The sequence below is a fragment of the Myotis brandtii genome, unplaced genomic scaffold (genome assembly GCF_000412655.1).
Source record: "Myotis brandtii unplaced genomic scaffold, ASM41265v1 scaffold8, whole genome shotgun sequence".
Lineage (NCBI taxonomy): Eukaryota > Metazoa > Chordata > Mammalia > Chiroptera > Vespertilionidae > Myotis > Myotis brandtii.
The window spans coordinates 8,689,581-8,709,827 of record NW_005371219.1 but is presented as its reverse complement, the minus strand read 5'-3'; the positions used below and the strand labels follow the sequence as shown (position 1 = coordinate 8,709,827).

The window sequence follows — 20,247 nt, the reverse complement described above, 5'->3', positions numbered from 1 at the left end:
ACTGATAATTCAAAATTTCAGGATGAGATGAGCTCATTTTTAAAAAAAATCTTCAAGTGATCAAAGATATTGCTGAACAATGACAGCAAATTAAATATTGAGGTTTATGACATGATGGAAATGCACACGTGAATATGCACACAAAGAAACCAGTCCTCCAAACTCTCTTACACGTGGGCAGAAACACTTTCAGTTCCTGTGGAGGAAGCAAGTTTAACTTTCAGAAAGACCTTGAGGGTGTGTGATTGTGCTGGATAAAGGCCAGGAATAGAGCATGCCCTTTCCAAAATGTTGCTGCCTTTGCCCCTCCCCTAAACCACATTTCCTTGTGGGAAATACATCATCATCTTCCCTTGCCCAGACTCAAGCCACTTAATATTGCACACATCTCAGCAGACTTGTAAATGTCTAAAAACAAAACCTTATCCCAGAAATGCTTCTGATGTCATCATTGTGCCTCATCTTTGGTCCTGGCTGGACCCTTCTCACTTAAACAGAGGCACTGGCCTGGCTTTGGTCACTTGTAGATGCAGTCAGTGGGTTTGGACAAAGCTACATGTTCTATAAAGAACTTGGAATGATCAGAATTGCTACGGGGTGTGAGAGTGACTCCATACAGACTGCAGGAGGCAGCATGGCTGGGGAAAACAACTCAACTCATGGTTCTCAAGAGGTATGTCACATGGGCTCCAGGTCACATGACTCTTGACCTTCAGGGCTGAAGGAGGAGGGACACCGAGTGGGATGGGCATTTGGGCTTGTGCTTGAGGAAGGCTGATGACAGTTACTAGTGAGCCATCAGGGTGAGTCACAGAAGAGCAGTCAAAAGGGATTACACTCTTGTTCCCAAACTCAAGGACAGACAGAAAGGGCTAGACCTTGAAAATGGAAAGAACAAGTGGACATTGGGCTGGACATATGACAGAGCCAAGGAGTGCTGTGGGCGGGTGATGATGGGACAGTGGAAGGCAGGCCAGGGTCAGGACTGCCAAGCCAGGGAGAGAAGAGGCAAATTGCTAATTTTTTATTTCTCTCTCTACCCTTTTCCTTCCCAAAAGGCATTTGAGCTGGTGGGATAGAGAAAAAGAGAAAACAAAGAAACATGAAGAGACAGGAGCAAGAAATGGAAAGCAAAAAACAATGAGAAGGGATAGCAAAGTGATGGTTACAAGGCTTTGAGGAGGAGTTATGAGCCCGGGAGAGAAGGTATCTAGATGAGATCAGACAGGAGGAGAGGCAGAACCTAGAAGTCATGAAGCAGAAGAGCGAGGAACCAATAGCCCCACTGACCTTTGCTGAAGGTAACTGAGCTGGAAATGCCTTTAAAGGTCATCTGGATGCTGCCTCATTTTCCAGATGCGGAGGTGGAGGGGTGGTGGGCAGTAACTCAGCTTGTTTCTTTTGTATTGAACCATAGACCTGCCCCTACCAGGTGGTGTGGAACCCATGGGAGAGAGGGTGAAGAAGGCTATTCACTGGAGGTGAGCCGTCCAGGTGTCCCTCACGGCTTCTTCCTCCCAGTTCCTCTGGGATTCTAGCACTCTAGGTCTGAGGACTATCTCTGTGTATTTGCAGTTATCACAATATCCTCAGCTAACAATGCCTAAAGATACAGAATGAGATTACTTTAAAGCGAACTTAATATTGGCCTTCAAAGTAGTCTATACATTGCAGCACCTTACACTGATATCTGCCTATATATTTAAATTAACAAATGAATTGTGGCTGTTATTGCATAAACCATTTGTACCCAGTAAGGAAACATGCCAGGAAAAGACCTAATGAGTATGGAGACACATCACTTTACACCTGTTAGTCCACCAGACACCACCCCAGTGGCTGTGGCTCACTCCGAAAGACAAAATGCACCCTCATAGGATCACAATGGGCTTCCAACATCACTTGGAAAAGAATGTGTCTTAGCTTCTAAAGATGCCCCCAAAAGAGATGTACTAAGAATATTCAGAGCAATGACAACGAATTGGAACATGCAGTCAAGCTTTTGAGGTGATTTCTTTGAAGGTGAAATACTCTACGTTTTGGTGTGGTTATGAAAAAAAAAATTGGTCATGTGATTCTATGCTCAAAGCTCCTATGTAACCATTTGGGGAAAAAGAGAATCCCCTGATATTTCTAATTCTGTTTTCAAGGGAGGAGATGAGTGAAAAATGGAAGAGGACCTGGGAAGTTCTCATCTACCCATTCCCCGTGGGCTGCATACTCTCAGTCTTCCTACCATCAGCACATGTGAGAGTGGCTTACAGGGAAGGCCCAGCCGGACTGGCCTCCTTCCCAAGGGGAGCAAGATATTGGGAGTGTAGGGATCATGAAAGAGCTCTCTGCAGTTAACCAGCTGATGGAAACCCTACTCATTTCTGAGAGGCATTATGGATTGAGAAAAGATGTTTTAAAAGTAAAGGTGCAAATAATCCATTATTACTCTCTAATGCTTACAGTGGAGCATTAGGCCAAGCAGAATGGGAAATCTTAAGACAAAAAGACACGAGTGAGCCCATCCGGCATGGCTCAGTGGTTGAGCATTGACCTATGAACCAGGAGGTCGCAGTTTGATTCCTGGTCAGGGCACATTCCCGGGTTGCGGGCTTGATCCCCAGTGTGGGGCGTGCAGGAGGCAGCTGATCAATGATTCTCTCTCATTATTCATGTTTCTATCTCTCTCTCTCCCTCTCCCTTCCTCTCTGAAATCAATAAAAATATATTTTTTAAAAAGAAACACAACATTATTTTTTTAAAAAATTAGTGAAATACAAGTCAGTGACTGTGGAGGTTGACCTATCTGAGCACCTGAAGAGCCAGAGGAAATGAAAGGCCTTGGGCTCCTCTTTTGGTCTGCTCCTTTTACAATTTTCTTTCAGTAAAGATAATGGACGTCAAGAAAACTAGTGGCTTTTTGGAGAAAATATGAACACTGGCCAAGCATTCGTTCATTCAGTCAGCCAAGGCATATTAGTGAGGTGCCTCTTATATGGCAGGTACTCGGCAAGGTGCTGGATAGTATCTACTTTTCCCAAGTACCAAGATGCAAGTATTTCCATAGAGAATCTATCTGCTCCAGAATCTGCTCCAGAATTTTATCTAAGCAAGCTACATCAACTACATACTTGGCATACTTTTGGGTCTGATTTCTAAATCATGGCTTGGTAGTTCTTCTAAGAGAGAGTGCTCTACAATGCAAAATCTCCTTTGCAATCCCTTCTCAAACCTTCCCCAATTCCCACTTCTCGTTGCATTAGCTCAAATACACGCTCACTCATGCATGCACAAAGCACGGCATCTAACTTGGGTACGGGGGTCATAAACTGTGACTCTTTCATAAATTCACAAAAGACCATGTTTACTTTCCTATCATCAATCATAACCTGCTTTCATCTAAACTAAAGCTTCCTTCCTTCATTATATCACCAACCAGTAAGTACAATTCGGTGACAGGGCCTCCGCGTGCCAAAGCATCTTTTTCACAGTTTAACAACTGGGAGGCGCCTGGCCTTATCGATTCATTCACACAAGCTTATGTAACTTTATCACATGCTTATGTGAACACAGCCAGATTTACAACTACACGGAAAATTCTCCAGGCCACCCTTTCTGTGTGGGTACAGAGGCCACAAAAATTCCGCTCGTGTTTTATGACAGGGCTGATGAACCTGACGACCATGACCTTACCCGAGTTCTACATTTATATCGAGTGTCTGCTCCTCTGTCCTAACGCAGTAGGGTTGGGATTACTTGCCAGTGTCAGTTTGTATAATAGGTGTGGTTACTGCATTGGACAAGCTCTGTGAAAAAGAGAAAGATTGCAGAGTTGGCTTCCTCTCAAACGTCTGTGTCTGATTCACAGACATCTGTGTCTCCCTGAGAAAGAACTTTCACAAGCAGAGCTGTCCAACAAAGAAATAAGCCACTTCCTATGGGAGTGAGCTGCTCCGAACGGGAAGTGGCCGGGCAGAGCCATTTCTCGGGGCTGTGGAGAAGGCACTCCAGCACCATGACAGGGAGGGCGAGCCTTCCTGAGAGTTGAGGATGCTGCATTGGTGAGGGAGGCAGCCTCGGGTCACACACGCTTGCTATGAAGTGACACCCAGTGAGGGTCTGCTATTTCATAGTGAGCTGTTTGGAGAAGCGAGGCTTTGGGTAGGTTTCACAGGAGGCTCCAATGGAAGGCATTTGGGTTGGCCTTCGCAATAAGCCTCTACAGAAGCACCTCTAAGGCTCAGGTCATGAGGTCAAGCTGCAGAGCAGAGCATGGTGGGCTGGCAGCCCAGAGCAAGTCTAAGTGGCATTTTAGACCCTTTAGGACAAGCATGGCATGGGAGCGCCTCCCCCCAGGCTCGAGTTTGACGTGCCTGCTTTAGGCAGAAAGATGCTCTGTCCCCACACTGTCTGACATCATTATTCAATTGGCTGCTCAGCCAGCTCTGGGCTCTTAAGTGGGTCTCCGCTCCTCTCCTGCCCGTCCTCTCAGAACCAACTCTGGTCCAGCCCCCGGACCTGGAGGAGGGCGTCATTCTTCAGCTCTGCGTGCTGCCCCCTCCTCTGGAGGAAATCGCACTCGGTGCTCAGCGCGAGGAGAACCCCAAGCTCTTCCTGGAGGGCTTCGGGGCAGGTCTGGGGCCCTGCTTGGGAAAGCAGCGAGTGCAGAACAGCAAATGTTCCCCCGAAAACGTGCTTTTGCTTCCCGGGCAGGGGAATTTCCTGGGGCGGGAGGGCGGCGTGGGCTTTCTTCTGGAGCGCAGCGTTCTGGTGAGGTCCATGTGTGAGCATACCGCGGCAACCACAGCGGAATGCGCCGCAGGAAGTGTCCCAGCTGCTGTCTATTAGCATTAGAACAAATTACACAAAGCAAATTGTTAGCAGACATGTTTCCGTAATATTTAACTGGCGGCAATAAATAAGAGCGATTCTCTTTCAAGTAAATGCTGCGTTTCCAAAACTCCAGCTTCCAATTGTCCGTGAAGGACTCATCTCCGAGGAGGAGGGAGGACACCCTGGGAGCCTGCACAGCGGGAGTCAGGCCGGAAGCTCAGGTGCTGGTGCGGGTGTGGCCGCGGGACTGACGTCACAGGGCGCCCCCAAGAACGGGCGCGCCTCTGGGTGTCCCACCACCTGCTGGGTGCAGCGCCGGGGCCTCGGCACGTCTTCTCCTGCCACAGGCAAACGCCCGAGACAAGGCAGCTCTGCTCGGTGCTTGGAGTGTGTTTATGATCCACACCCACGGGCAGGTTTTCGCCCTTCTCCTTAACAAAAGATTGCATTTTCAAGAATGTATCTACTCCCTCACCTTCCCATGTTCTGTTATCTGAGATTTCTTTTTTTAATGAGACCCCATCGGAGAAGAGTTGAAAAAGTGTCCCATCAGAACAAACATCGAACAGCACCGCCTTCTGCTCGCACACATAGAAACCTGGCTGTTTCTTTAGAAAGAAAACATAATTTTTCATCTTTCAAGACCTACTGACAATGACTAAATTCCAGTTCCTAGTCACCTCTGAGCATTTCCAACTATCTTCAGATATATGACAAAATTCTCCTAAAGCAATCTCAAAAAAAACAATTTAAAAAATAATTTTAATATTTAAAAAGAAATATTTCATACAGGATGTAAATACAAAAAATAGGTTATGGCAGCTTCCAGGGCTGGGGACTGTTAGAAGAAGTGTCCTTTTCTGGTTTTCCTAAGAAATTTATGGTTTTGTCCCCCTCCCTCACCGATTTCCTTTTCAAGCAAAGCCAACCTCAGCTCGGCACTCCTTTGCCATGTATTTCAATATCATACATGGTTCTCCGGAGGGGCCCTTCCCTCCTTTTTCTACCGGAAGGAAAAAAGCTTGGCAGCCCTGCTGAAGGGAAATGCCAGGAGCCAGTGTCCACGCTGGCGGGCAGTGAACAAGATGCTGGAGAATATTGCTTTTTGCCTACAGGTCTCCCTGGCTGGGCCTCTCCTCTGAGTCACAGTGAGCCTCAGTCATCTCGGCGTTGGGTAGGCCCAGAAGCCCCCAGCTGCCTCCAGGGCGCCCCCTGCTGGCGATAGAAGGTAAGCACGTTATGCCTCCATGTTACAAAGCTGGGGACACAAATTTAACCAAACACATGTAGTAGCTGACACACTCCCAGCCACTTCCTAAGGCTCTTCCAACTACAGTGTCAGGACACACACACACACACACACACACACACACACACACACACTCCTCACGTCTTTTACCTGAAGTCTTCACCAAAGGAATAATGTGCTTCATAAAATATTTAAAACCCCTTAGGCAATAGCATTGTGTCTAGATTTTTTAAAAAGTGTTTAAAGAAAAGTATAATTGGAAATACTTGGAACAGGAACACACACTCTCTCTCTAATTTGGAAATACGCAAACTATAGCGTTATTCGTCACAACCTGAAGCAAAGCTATGACAGTGGCATAACAACTACAACATCTGTGCAAGTGTGGGGTCCCCAAATAAGCTCACATTTAGACAAGAGCGACGCACACGGCCTGACTCTTTAAGGTCTGTTTAGAGGAAATGGCCTGGCATGTTTTACATTTGCTAAGCTATTTGGCTGCCTGGTTTGACAAGATTTTTGAAAGGGGTGAAAATTAATTATTATTGCAGTACTGCTACAATGATTTGGTCGGCTGAGTGCATTCCAGTGCAAAAACAGGCAAGGGAGAATTTCCTCCCCGGGCTATTCTCTGATATGGCAGCATTCGTTTTAAGAGTAATGAAATTTTTAAAAAGTCAAACCTTAAATACCATGGCTTCAGCAATCTGTCCTGCTTAAAGTTTAATGCGAAATGAGATAGCACCTCCATGAGAGCAGTTACATGTGAACATGGATCCAGTTTTCTCCTAGACTTGAGATGGAAACATCTCCCACCCCTGAAAACTACCCAAAGTCTCTCTTTGACATTGTTTGGGGATAATTTCAATCTGGGGGCACAGTGCTCGTGTTTTTGTAGTGAGGGAGGTGCTAGTGAGGGAGGGTGGGAAGTTGTGAAAGTCTCTAAATGAGGTATATGTTGATGGAAGAGGCACCATGAGTTTCAGAGGGTTGAGCAGAAACAGTGGAGAAACATGGGTTGTCGTGAGGTTTCCAGATTCTCACAGCATGGCATGGAGTATTTCTCATGATCTTCATCTAATTCTAACCAATTTCTAAAGAATCAATTTACAAAGCTACCCAGGGCTGCCTTGGGGTTCGCGCAGGCTATGTCCTGCACAGGGGCACTGGTTGAGGGGTGAGGGGGCGAAGTCCCAGCCTGTTCCACTCTCCAGCCGAGATTCCTGCTCAGGCTGCCTCCCGGAGGTGGGCGTGCCTTTTCTAATGTATATTTGGGCCAAGAGAAACCCTGAGGTTCTTTTTGATCCTCACCCTTCAGATTGCAAAGTCTGGTCTTCATCTCCTCACCTCCAACTACGGATTTTTTTTTTTTTTAAGAAAATGGATATGCCCCTGGCAAAGGTGAATTCATTTTGAGGATATGTTTTCTGTTCGGTGAAAGAGGAAGGAAAAAAAGAGAGAGGGAAAAGGATAAGAAGAAGAATGAAGACAAAGTTGTCCTTCTGCCTAGGAAATTGTGGATGCATCGTCCTTCCCTGGACACAGCTGCAAAGGGACAGAAAATCAATTTTTTTCTATTACTCCACAGCGAAGAAGGAAAACCTCTCTGTAAATTGCATTAAAACCCAATAATAGCATGTCTGCGTATTTGTTAAGGACTAGAAAAAGTAGCAACGATACAACTCCATAATCCAGCAATGTAACTAGCAATCAACACTCCCATTTCAAAGTTTAGATGAGACATTCTTCTTCTTTTTTAAAGAAACACCCATGGCTAAATGTCACTAAGACTGCTCGGCGGGCCAATGTATCGACACCTCAGTAAGGATTCTGGAAGAGAAGAAACTCCAAAGCCCCATCTGGGAAGAATGAACTTCCAATTTCTTGCTTTCGCTGCTGTGCATCAGTCCGTAATAATGATTGGCTAAGAACTAGAACCTTCTAGAAGATGGTTTCTTTCCAATTATCTTTGGGAGGTAATTAGGTCTTCCCAAGTTTGTAATCTGTGGTGCCGACCTTGGAATAAATTCCCTATGCTGTGTAGGCTAGATCTTGTTCACGGAAGCCCTAACCCTCCTGCTGAGGACAGAATTATCCGCCTGCAGGAGTGAGGGTCCTGAAATCTCATTAGCAGTCTGCCCTCTAGTGGGATAACACAGTACTTCAGATCACTGGGAATAGAAAAGGTTTTTTTTCTCCTCTTTCAGAGAGCAAAAGAATTCAAGTTTTCCAGATAGTGCAAGGGGAGGCATTTATCTTCAAAGACACCGTCCAGAGCTGAATCAAGCAAGGCTCACAATGATAGGTTCCCAGGTCACAGTCAAAGACAGGTGGTGCTGTGGTGGGCGTGGCCACAAGGCCTGCAGAGCAAGACCAAGGTTCTTTTCACACCCATGGAACCCTCCAGGGTTCTCCTTGGGTGATAGCACTCAGTTCCCCACTCTCTCATTGTCCAAATAGGACCCACTCTGATGGCAACCAACCTCTTAGGAATGTTACAGATCATAGGCATTTTTGTAATTTTTTGGCAAATCATTAACACAAAAGAGCCTTTGAAATGGGCCAGGTTGACTTTTTAAAAAGGCAAAGAGTTTTGTAAAAAGACCCCGTCTTTGTGCCTGTTGTTTTGAAGAAGGGAATCTGTTTTTCCATGGTGGCTGGATGTTGGTAAGGCAGAGATGATCTTGAGATCTGCTGGCTGGATTTTGCTTCTAGCTTCTAAAAACCTTCAAAACTTGGCCTGCTTCAGTTTGTCAATATGGTAGCAGAGTTTCAGCGCAGGTCCCAGCTTCAGGCCCAAGTATTTCATAATCATGTCACTCTTCAGCAGCAAGAGAGCATTGCCGTCAATCTCCTGGTGGGACAGGATCAGAACAAAGGAAACCCAGAAGATGGTCAGAGTGATCAAATGGTGGCCAAAGTTAAAGTGTGGTCAGGGGGTGAGGTAAGGAAATGTGGATGCACTTAGGACATGTTCTTAGTCGCAACGCAATATCTTCTTTAAAAGATAGAGCAAAAATGTTATATGCTCCTCTCCCTGGGGTAATTTAATACAATGGATCTTTCATATTCCTACTTCATCAGGATTGAAGGAATTAAACATAACTCCAGCATGGTCCCAATATCTCACATATGATGTCTTTCTCTTCACCCAATCTAGGGCTAAAGGAGCAAGAAGTGTGCAATGGACTGAGTGTCCCCTGACCCCCTCCCCATTCATAGGTTGAAATCCTAACCTCCAATAGGTGGTTACTTTGGGGGTAATTAGGTTACGATGGTGAAGCCCTCATGAATGGGATTAGTGTCCTTATACAATGAGAAGATGACAATCTGCAACCTGGGAAGGGGCTTTCACCCGATGAAGACCAGGCTGATCTCGGACTTCTGGTCTCCAGCACTGAGAAGTGAATTGCTGTTGTTCACAGCCAGCTGGCTATGGTACTTTGTTAGAGCAGCCCGAGCTAAGACAAAGTGTCATCCCTTAGACCAGCTGTGGGCAAACTACGGCCCGTGGGCCGGATCCGGCCCGTTTGAAATGAATAAAACTAAAAAAAAAAAAAAAGACCGTACCCTTTTATGTAATGATGTTTACTTTGAATTTATATTAGTTCACACAAACACTCCATCCATGCTTTTGTTCCGGCCCTCCAGTCCAGTTTAAGAACCCATTGTGGCCCTTGAGTCAAAAAGTTTGCCCACCCCTGCCTTAGACCCTGGAACTAGTGGTGCCCTTCCCACTAGTTTCTCCTGAGCCATGGATTCTCCTGAGATCCTCAGAAAGAATGTCAGCCCTGCCGGCACCTTGACCTCAGCGCAGTGAGACCCCTGCCAGGTGCTGGTATAAGGCCCTGACTTCCATCCACCACTCTAATCTCTTGTTTCTTTTCTGGGTAAGCCCACCTACCTTTAGCTGATCACCAGATTGCTAATTACACCCTATGAGGGCATTCAAGTGTTTTTTGGCCCTGTCAGTAATGCTGGGTGGCATACCACTAAATAATGCACCTGCTTCATCTCACGGTATAGCACAAAGAACTACCAAGGAAATGCCAATCCCTTGAGGTCCTGGCATTGCTCCCATTTGTCTCTGAAAATGGTAAACCTTCAGAATGCGTGTTGAATTCATGGACCTAGTAGGGCTGGGCTTCCTCGTTAACCATTAGTGCTATTTTCAGGGCACTTGAAATAAAGGGTAGAAATGTGGGGCACTTGGCTGAGAAGGAGGCACAATTACAGGACTCATATAACTGCAAGGGTCACCAGTCCCTCTCCTTCATCTACACTCTAGTTGCTGATGAGGTGCTGACTCTGTGTCACTCTCCATGTCCTTGGCACAATGCAGAGTGGGCCAATCTCATCTGTGGGCCCTCCCAGGGGCCTCATTGCCTAAAGTCTCTCTTTACCCCACCCCCTAGACTTTCACCGTCTCCCACCGCTCTGGACCACAGCCAGGCTCCTCCCACCCAGCTCTGTCTAAACATAACCCGCCCTGTGGTCCTTGCCCATAAGGCCCACTGCTAGGTGAGGTCCAATATATCCCTAGTAAATGTCAGTGTCAGGTTAGATAAAGATCCTCCCCAGATCTGAGAGGATGATTTCTCAACAGAAACACCAAATTAAATGAGAGACAGGCAGGGGAAATTAATAGTAACTGTAGTTGGCAGAAGAATGCTCCCTCTTCTCGTTCCAAGACATCTATGTCCTAATCCCTGAAACCTATGAACATGCTAGGTTACCTGGCAAAGGGGAAGTATGTTTGCAGAAGGAACTAAGGCTGCCCATCAGCTGACTTTATAATAGGGAGAGTATCCTGGGCCAGTGGGGAGTGGGGAGCAAGGTAACCACAGGGTCCTTTATTGTGGAAGAAAGGAAGAACAGAAGAGTCAGCAGCCTGAAGAGGACCCTGCTTAATGTTATATCTTTGAGGGTGAGGATGAGGGGATAAGAGCCAAGAAATGAGGGTAGACAGATGCTGGACAAAACATGGAAATGGATTCTCCTGAGAGCCTCCAGAGAGAATGTCAGTCCTGCTGGCACCTTGACCTCACTGCCAGACCCCTGCCAGATTTCTGACCCAGGGAACTGTAAAGTGATAAATTTGTGTTGTTCTTGGTTGGGTGAGCTAGGAGAGGGTAAAGGGGGTCAAATATCTGGCAACAAAAGAAGACTTGACTTTGGGTGATGAACACACAATACAATACACAGATGATGTATTATGGAATTGTACACTGAGACCTACATAACCTTATTAACCAGTAAATTAAAATTTTTAAAGTGTTGTAAGCTACTACATTTGTGGTAATTGAGTATAACAGCAATAGAAAACTGACATAGTAAGCTTGGTGGGTAAAGTATGAATTCTTATCTTTTTTTTTTTTTTCATTTACCACCTGTACATATTTCAGGATCTCCTAAATGATTATATGAATGCCTGCTAACTGAAGGCTACCTACAAACCAGGCACCATGCTGAACACTCGGGTGCATCTTCTCACTTAATCCTCAAACAGTTTAGGACTAGGCACTAACAGTTTGCCTGGCATATCGTAGGTATACTATAGATATTTGTTGAATGCACAAACGGATGGATGGATGGATGGATGGATGGATGGATAAATGGGCAGGAAACAGGCACTCCTGTTAAAGCACAAAATGATGGAACAGATGGGACAAATATCCCTCTAAAACAAACTAAGTGGTGATTGTGCTCTGAGAAGAACTGGCCTCCTTGAATTGTGCCCCCAGAGCTTAGTTCAGAACCGCCCCCAACCCCCAGCTCCCTGAACCTCCCCCTTCTCCCATGCCTCCCCCCCCAACCTCCCCCGGGCCAGGCCCACCACACACATACATGCTTTCTGAAGAGCTCCACGTGAGGCCCCAGAGCCTGCGGGTCAGCGTCTTTCACGAACCGGACCACATCCTCCACGGTCCAGGTGGACGGGTTCCTGCTCCTTGGCCGCCTGCCGTCCTGCCCGTCTGGAGAAGGGCTTGAGGCTGGATGGGTGAGCATGGAGAGCAAGACCATTAGACACCAGGACAAGGGCCTGAGCCCCTACCTGTGCTGCCTGCTCACACCTGGCCCTCAAGTCCAAGGTGCTGGCCTGAGTGACCTCCTGTGACAGAGAAAGGCTGTGAGTGTCCGCACCCTGGTTACGACCCAGTGTCCCTCCAGCTTCCCTTGTCCACCTTTAGCTGGGGCTTTGGCTTCTGTCCAGGAGACATTTACCCTCCCTCCTTCCCACGGAGGCTCCACCAGCATCAGAGCCCAGGGAGACCCCTTCCCGGGCAGCATGTCTGTGTCCTGCCATCTGAACGCCACCTTCCTTCACCTTTAACCCCCAAATCTTCGTTTGTTCTTCTCTTAAGATGCTTTTCAGCCTGGCCGGCGTGGCTCAGTGATTGAGCATCAACCTATGAACCAAAAGGTTTGATTCCCAGTCAGGGCATGTGCCTGGGTTGCTGGCCCGATCCCCGGTGTGGGGCATGCAGGAGGCAGCCGATCAATGATTCTTTCTCATCATTGATGTTTCTATCTCTCTTTCCCTCTCCCTTCCTCTCTGAAATCAATCAAAATATTTATTTTTTTAAAAGATGCTTTCCATTTTGCCCCGAATTACAATTATGCACGTACTTGCCTGCAACCTCCAGTTATATTTTAATTCTTGAGGATGATCTTTTCCACCTTCCCCTCCCCCCATTCATTCCACAAACATCTACTGAGCATCTGTCTCTTCTTTACCAGGTCCTGGGCAAAATGTGTGGTGGGAAACCACACAAAATGTGTGGTGTCCTCTCATTAGGGGGTCTGTAATCATTGGCTTCTCCATTGCTCTAAGTATATATTTATAAAAACTGGGTCAATCAATGTAAAATGATTCAGTATCTTTTGCAGAAACAGTATAAATAACTTACACAAGAGCCTTGTGTGGGTAATCCTTAATCCCATGTTCAGGCCAGAAAAAAGCTGAGGCTCTGAACAACGAGGCCGCTTTCCCACAGAATAAGCCTATATTAGAAGTGGGGGAGCCTTTGCTGTTTCCCTGCTCCAGCCTCAGGGCACAGCGGTTCTCTGCTGTCCCTTCTTCCCGCCACGCTGTACGGTGCTGGAGAAAAGCACAGCCTCCCATTTCTGATCCATCCTAAATACGTAATGGTTTGGTTGAGAATGGGGTTTCTTTGACATTTCCCTGCCTTTCCTTTTGCTCCTGGAAGAGTCCCCTCAGGTTGTCTGGCACGGGACATTTTTGCCGGGAAACTGTCACTGCCCCCTGGAGCCATCTGAATGCAGATGTGTGCTTATTAGAGATGACTCCACAGCCCTTAACGACATCTGCACTCAACATGGGGACGAGGCATCACGGAATCGAGTTTGCCTCTGGATCCCGCCCCATTGGAGCTTCGGCATTAGTCAGGATGATAATAGATGCTCTGATTACAAAGGCTGGAAGTCTATGGTGCCAAGAATGACTTTAGAGTGATCAGAGCAGAGGGCAAATCTAATTTCCTGTATCTGATAGAAAGAAGAAATTCCAGGCCGACTCACAGCCTCATCCATGGGAGCCTGAGTTCCTCTGAGCAAGGCCAGGGAACAGGGCTGAGCAAGGGAGGTGTGTGTGTATCTACAAGGAGGTGCACCAGGTGATGGCCCTGGAGGGAGAGCGTCCCCCTCCTGGCGCCTGCTGCTCGCTGCGGGCATTTTTCACTTTTCCAGGCTGGAAGGGCTGCAGCCAGGCCTGGGAGCCTCTCTGAGGGGCCTTTAGTCATACAAGACAGAGAGCGGCAGGAAGCCTGTCACACCCCTGGAGGTGCTCAAGTTCCAAAACACACAGACTCCCTCTAGAACAGTGGTTCTCAACCTTCCTAATGCCGCGACCCTTTAATACAGTTCCTCATGTTGTGGTGACACCCAATCATAAAATTATTTTCGTTGCTACTTCATAACTGTAATTTTGCTACTGTTATGAATCGTCATGTAAATATCTGATATGCAGGATGTATTTTCATTGTTACAAATTGACCATAATTAAAGCATAGTGATTAATCACAAAAACAATATGTAATTATATATGTGTTTTCCGATGGTCTTAGGCGACCCCTGTGAAAGGGTCGTTTGACCCCCAAAGGGGTTGCGACCCACAGGTTGAGAACCGCTGCTCTAGAAGGAAGAGAAATGGAACTTTCTGGTAGCAGGTTTGTAAAGCCTTTGCAGAGACCTCTGCTCACAGATATAAGGGATCCACCAGCCCCTCCATCTGCTGTGAAGGTGTCAGAAAGACGAATGGGTACGGCCAGGCAGATGTGACTGGACAGTGGTAAGATGTGATGGACGTGAAAAAAATCTTGCTCCTAAAGGAACAGAGCACGCAAAGTGCTCGCCCAGGGCCTTTAGGGAGGCGGCATTCTCCAGCACAGAGGATGCTGTGCATGGTCCTGTCCATTCACTGGGCTGCTGGAGACGTGAGAGTGAAACCCGACTGTGAACACATGTGTCACTAAAGATGGCTGTTGTCATTTCTAAGCAGAACTCACATTCCCCGGGAGTAGAATGACTATGAATCGGGGTTTAAAGCAATCCCGGCATTCTCACAGCACAGGCACTGGTACTGCCATCTCTGAGTCTCTCCTGCCTCACACACACCCACAAGCACATGCATAATTTCCTCGTGTGCATTCATAAGTCAGAGAAAATTTCTTAGTTAACAATGGAGTCACAAGAAGAAGGGAATGAGCAATGAGCTCAGAGTCAGAAATCCCTACCACCCACCAGCTACATGAGCATCTTTGTGCCTCTCGGGTGTGAAATAAGGGAACTGGTAAGGACCTCGAAGGTCCCTTCCACCTGAGACACTGCAGAGCCCTGTTACGCCACAGGCTGTCCTGAGCAACACTCACGGGTTAACCTCTCACACATCTGAGACCTTCATCTGTGTCCATGTGCAAAGCCTACGGGATGAAGAATCAATAACCAGGCTCCTGGTCCCTTTCTTGGCCCTGATCATTCTCTATGGGCCTCTGTTTCTTCAACTTGTTTCTCAAGAGTATTGTAAGAATCAAGGGAATGTGTAGCTTTGGGCGGGAGCCAGGTAAGAAGCATCTGAAGGAAAGCCTATCAGTGTCCAAAAGGGAATAAGGGTGCCCTTCCTCGGGCTGCCTGTAGAGCCCCTCGGCCCCCCAGCTAGAGCTGGGTTGGGAGGAGACAGGGTGAAGGCAATGGGGAGGGTGGATCTGTCCTCAGCTCCTCTTCCTCACCTGTAGAATGCACCCTTCCTAGAAACAAGGCATGCAGTGCACAGGTGTTGGGTTAGCCCGCAATCTGGGCAGCATCAGGCCATTTAAAAGGGTTGTTTTTCATTGTTACTATTACAATAGTCCTCACTATGAGGTGAGGGAGATGCTAGACAGAAGAGGGCCTGCCCAGTTCTTAGATTTTAATCAAGTTTTTCTTTTATTCCTTCAAGACCAGCTGCCCTGCCTGTATGAGAAGAGAGGACTCCTCTAGAGACGACGAGAGGCCATAGGCTTGAAGTGAGGCCTAGCGGGGCTGATTCATTCTCTGCCACCACTGTGACCTCTGGGCCAGCAACTTGATCTCACTCCTTCTCCCCACTGCCCCTCCCGGCCAACTCCTGCTTCCCCTTCCAGCTGGCTCCACGGTCACCTCTCCGGGAAGCCTTTCCTGACTCCCCAGAGGAGGCCCAGCAACCCCTCCCCACCTGACTCTTTCATAGCATCCATACCTGTCCTGTGGGGCAAGTCACAGTTGTGATCAAGTTTGTGCAGTTGTTCTGTTTGTCTCTCTGGAGCTGCACCCTGTCAGCTCCATCCTTAGACCCCAGAAGATCCCCTGGCATGTTGTGCTCAGTAAGTTTCTGCTGGCATCTCTCTAAGTCTTAGTGGGCGCAACTCTTCTCCCCAGAATGAACAGACCCTTGCATGCCTTCAGCCATTCCACCCACATCACATGCAGTGCTGTTCCCACCCTTTTTCTGGCTGATTGTCTCTGTCCGTCACCGAACACCACACACGATGAAAGCAAACCCCAACTCATGGGAAGCATTTGGGTGCTAATAACAATGTCTGATTTATTTTGTGTCTTGATTCTGAAGCTGGGACCTGAAGTTGTGTTTGGGAATTCTACAGCAGGTCCTGTTAAAGGCAAGAGTCAGGACGCTTTTGTTGTCTGCAACCTCTTTCTGGCTCTCAGGGATTATGTCCTGGATGAGAGACAGGAGAGAGCTCTTGAATGTCCACCTGAGTATCAGCAAAAAACAACAGGTAAATGTGTCCTGTGACGACATCCCTTCCGAGTCCACTGACAGAGGTGACAGGTGTGATGTATCGAGACAGCAGGTGGCCGGGGTAAGGGTTCACACGAGAGGGAAGGCTCGCAGGTTTGTCACGTCATCCATATCCACTCCCCTGCCTGCAGCCTCATGCAGTGTTCTGGCCTCTGTGGTTTTAATCCATTTTGATTAGCACCACGGGGGGGAAATCCATTGCTAGGTTCCTTCCAGGGTTTATGACTTGGGTCAGACCCTCTTAAAGGGGCAGGGTCCCTTCATACCAACTGCTTTCACCGGGGATGCTGTTTCAGAGCGATATCGAGCAGTTCCTTGGGCACAGGGGAAATGAATGGCCCTCAGAGGGCCCCCAGCAGGCAGCCAGGTGACAAAGGGTAAGGAGGCCAATAGTTTTCTCTCTGCTTACTACACTGCCACTCAATCCCCATGGTTTATTTCCACGGTTTCCAAATGTGTTTAGCTGTGCAAATTTTGTTCAAGAAAAGCATACGTAAAGCCCCACTCTGCAAATGCAAAGAGGCCCCGCTTAAAGAGATTAGGGTGTTGGAGTCCTGTCTGCTCCCATCCCCTCTCCCCTCCCCTAGAACCTTCCAGGGTTAGTTGCTCAATAACTAGATATTTAGCATATGCCTCGAACAAGCAGGCCCCTCTTCTGGGGCTGCAGAGGATACAAATACGAGCAAGAAACCTCACAAAGCTGGGAGTCTGGTTCCTACCATGGGACTGGAGAGAGGAAGTACTAGAGACGAGGAAACCAAGTGGCAGTGGAGGAAGCAGGAGAGAAGGAACACACCTAATCATGGGGTGTGGCTGAGGCTGCCACTTGCCTAACCAATATCTTTTTTTCCCCCCGTTTCTTCCTTTATAATAGAAGCCCTGATTTCCAGCTGGGACCATGGTTGCTTGGAATGGAAACTACATTTCCCAGCTTCCCTTGCAGCACATAGCCATGTGACTAAATCCTGGCCAATGAGATGCAAGCAGAAGTGGAAACCTCAGTTCAGAGATGCCAGCACTGCCCTCTGTCCCCTGACCTTCCCTGCCCCCTTCCTTCATCTGGATGCTGAGAGTGTTTACGGCTGGCTAGCTCTTTCTTGTATCTGTGGTTCCATTTAGCACCCTGAAGGAAGCACTGAGTAAAAGGGATTTTTGGAGCATTAAAGAGTTAATGCAGCCACAAAGGGTAAATCATTTCACTTTCTGCGGTGTATCACAGAGGCTCGACCAGGAATCTCAGCTATTCATCCTGCAGCAGCTTTGCTCCAGGGAGGCTGGCGGCTGTGTGATTCTGAACATCCCACAGCCCTAGGGCGTCTGCTGACTATGAACATCTCTAATTTTCAGGGTATCAGGCAAAGTTCTCACTAATATTTCCAACTTGCAAAAGAGACCTTCGATATTCAGGATACAGTTAGTGGTTTTTGCTAGGTTAGTGGTTCGCTTGGAATGGAAGGCAGTGGGAACTGGAGGGCTGTTTCTCTGACCTCCCCAAGACCCTTGGAGGCAGGAGTCCTGAGCGAGGGGGGCTCTCCTGGGTACAGCCGGGGCTCCGACAGAGAGGGCTTCCTCAGAGCTGGCCCTGCCTCCGGCAGATTACTCAGACAGCGGATCCAGGTCTGATTCCAGGAGAACCAAGGGCTGGTGGAGATCAAAATAAGGACAGGAGGATGGTTGAAACTGGGTGGGAGGACATCTCAGGGCTCCACGGGAAAGAGGCAGCAAGGGACTTGGGGAGCTGAGCTCCCTTGAGACCCCTCTGCCGGGCCCTGGGTCTCCCTGGTCCAGGGGGACCAGATGAACTGGGACGGGGCAGACAATTCTACAGCAAGTGATGGTTCTCTCCACCCAAATCGTGTCTTCCTCCTACTGCTTGAAATCCTACACTTAGGACACAGGGCCTGAGATGTCACCAATTAGAGGCAGCCTCTTAGGATTATGAGTCAACTCAATCAGGTGGTGTCCTGTGATCACCACCCTGAGCAAGTGGGAGTTGGGTTGAGGAGAAGAGGTTGAGAGGAGAGACATGTGAAGGGCAGAGGGACACAGGAATGAGGGTTTTGACAGCCAGAAGAAACATGAGGGCTCTGGGCACCATGGCAGCAGGGGGCAGGTACAGTGAATGTTAATTGAACACCTACTATATGCCAGATGTGACTCTAACTCTGGGGATAAACCTGGGAAATAAATGCTGCCCCCTCATTTACTTTAAGAGATTGCTTTGTGCCAGATCTTGTTCCCTTCTCTTGTTCTTAGAGATCAGATGGAACAGCATCTCTCCCTTTTGGAATCTTCTTCCTGGCCAATGGCCCTCAGTGACAGTGCTGGGGAGTGGCCTCCAGGTGCCTCTACATTTGGCCAAAGCCCCCATCCTGGCTGAGGGGGTCTATGCTGTGCCCTCAGGACTGCCTCCCCCTTAAGGGGCCCCTGCTTCCCTCTCCATCCTCAGCCAGCAGAGGCTCGTCTGGGATGGGTGAGCTCACTGAGGGGAGTACACGGAGGACCTTGGATCACACAAAGTGCTAATTGCTGTGGCTTCTCAGGGCTGCTGGCGGAGAGAGCCAAGGCTCAGGACAGAAACGTGGCTCCCAGCCCCTGGGAGGCTTAGAGGAGCAGGATGAAGACTCTGCCTCCTTGGCCTAGGCCTCCTTTCTTAGCAGTTCTCAGCCCCTGAGTTGATGAGCTGTGCTCTGTGGAGGGGTATGTTCATGTGATCTGCAACTACTAACATTTACTGAGTTCTTACTTTGTCCTAGGCTTTGTACTAAATACACACATGAACTTATCTAGTATTTAATCCTCCCACCAAACCTACGAGGTAGGTGCTATTATTATTACTCCAGTTTCACAGGTGAGGAAACTGAGGCACAGAGCTCAGACTTGCAAATGGTCAGACTTGCTAGAGAGAAAGTGGCAGATCCAGGGTTCCAGCCAGGTCATCCGGCTCCTAGTCCATGCGATTATCCACTGTGCTCTATAGCTTCTGGAGTTTGAAATGATTTTTTTTAAAAAGCACACACACACAAAAAATCAGAATGGACACTAAGCTATCCCTAGAATGACAGCACTTTTGTCCTTCACATCCCAACAAGCAACCTGTAACAGGTGAGACAGAAGTGGTGTCACAACCAGTGCTGTGAGCATTTGGCTAAACTCTGGTCTGCCCATCTACCAATTTGTAGCCACCGGTGTCACCCACTACACAAGACAAAACTCTTTACTAACATCTGGTTCCTGGCACAGAGCTAGTCCACGCCTCTCAGACCCCCTTAGAGAGACATGTGGCCAAATGGCCAGCTCCTGCCAAAGACGTGGGAGCGGGAGGGATGCGACCAGCCCAGGCTCCGGGAGGCTGTGCCTTCTCCACCTGCTCCTGCCCTCTCCGCCGCTGGGTGCTTAGGGCTCGGAGGCCTGGGGGTAGCAGAGCCACAAACAGAGCCTGGGCCCCTAGGGATGCACCCACCAACTAGGAACACCCACCTTAGTCTCTTGAACAAAAAATAAACTTCTATGGTACTTGAGCCACCGTAATTTTGGAGTCTGCTAACTCCTACAGCCTCGCCTGCTCTCTAATGCATCATTTCCTGTGCTTATCGTCACAGCCTGGCCTCAGCTGTGTTCAAGAACGACAGACATTCATGAGGGACTTAAGGAAACTTCTGATTTCCCAGTGTCCCCACGTTCAAACAGCCAGGGTCCCCTCCTCCCCCATCTGCCGTGGTCCCACCCGGCCCAGGAGGGAAGTCACAGGGGGGGCAGTGCATGCATTACGTTACCACATCTGTTTCCTTCCAGAGAGGTCCCATTCCTCTTGGGGCTGCAGCCTGGGGGCCTCAGCCCTGGTGCGGAGGGGCCTCCGGAGGACAGGGGGCTGGTG

The 20,247-nt window shown here is 48.3% G+C and overlaps 1 protein-coding gene across 1 annotated transcript in view; it reads right to left on the bottom strand.

Moving 5' to 3' along the window:
* Nucleotides 1–8,629: 8,629 nt before the first annotated feature.
* The window catches only part of SCML4 (sex comb on midleg-like 4 (Drosophila)), an 88,796-nt gene continuing 77,178 nt past the window's right edge, over nucleotides 8,630–20,247 (bottom strand). Inside the window, exons 7-9 of the mRNA XM_005883824.2 lie at nucleotides 20,147–20,241; nucleotides 11,921–12,066; nucleotides 8,630–8,927 (exon numbers count right to left, since the gene is read on the bottom strand). Of these exons, the coding sequence (XP_005883886.1) occupies nucleotides 8,802–8,927; nucleotides 11,921–12,066; nucleotides 20,147–20,241 (367 nt within the window). The 3' untranslated portion in view covers nucleotides 8,630–8,801. The remainder of the gene's footprint in view (nucleotides 8,928–11,920; nucleotides 12,067–20,146; nucleotides 20,242–20,247) is intronic.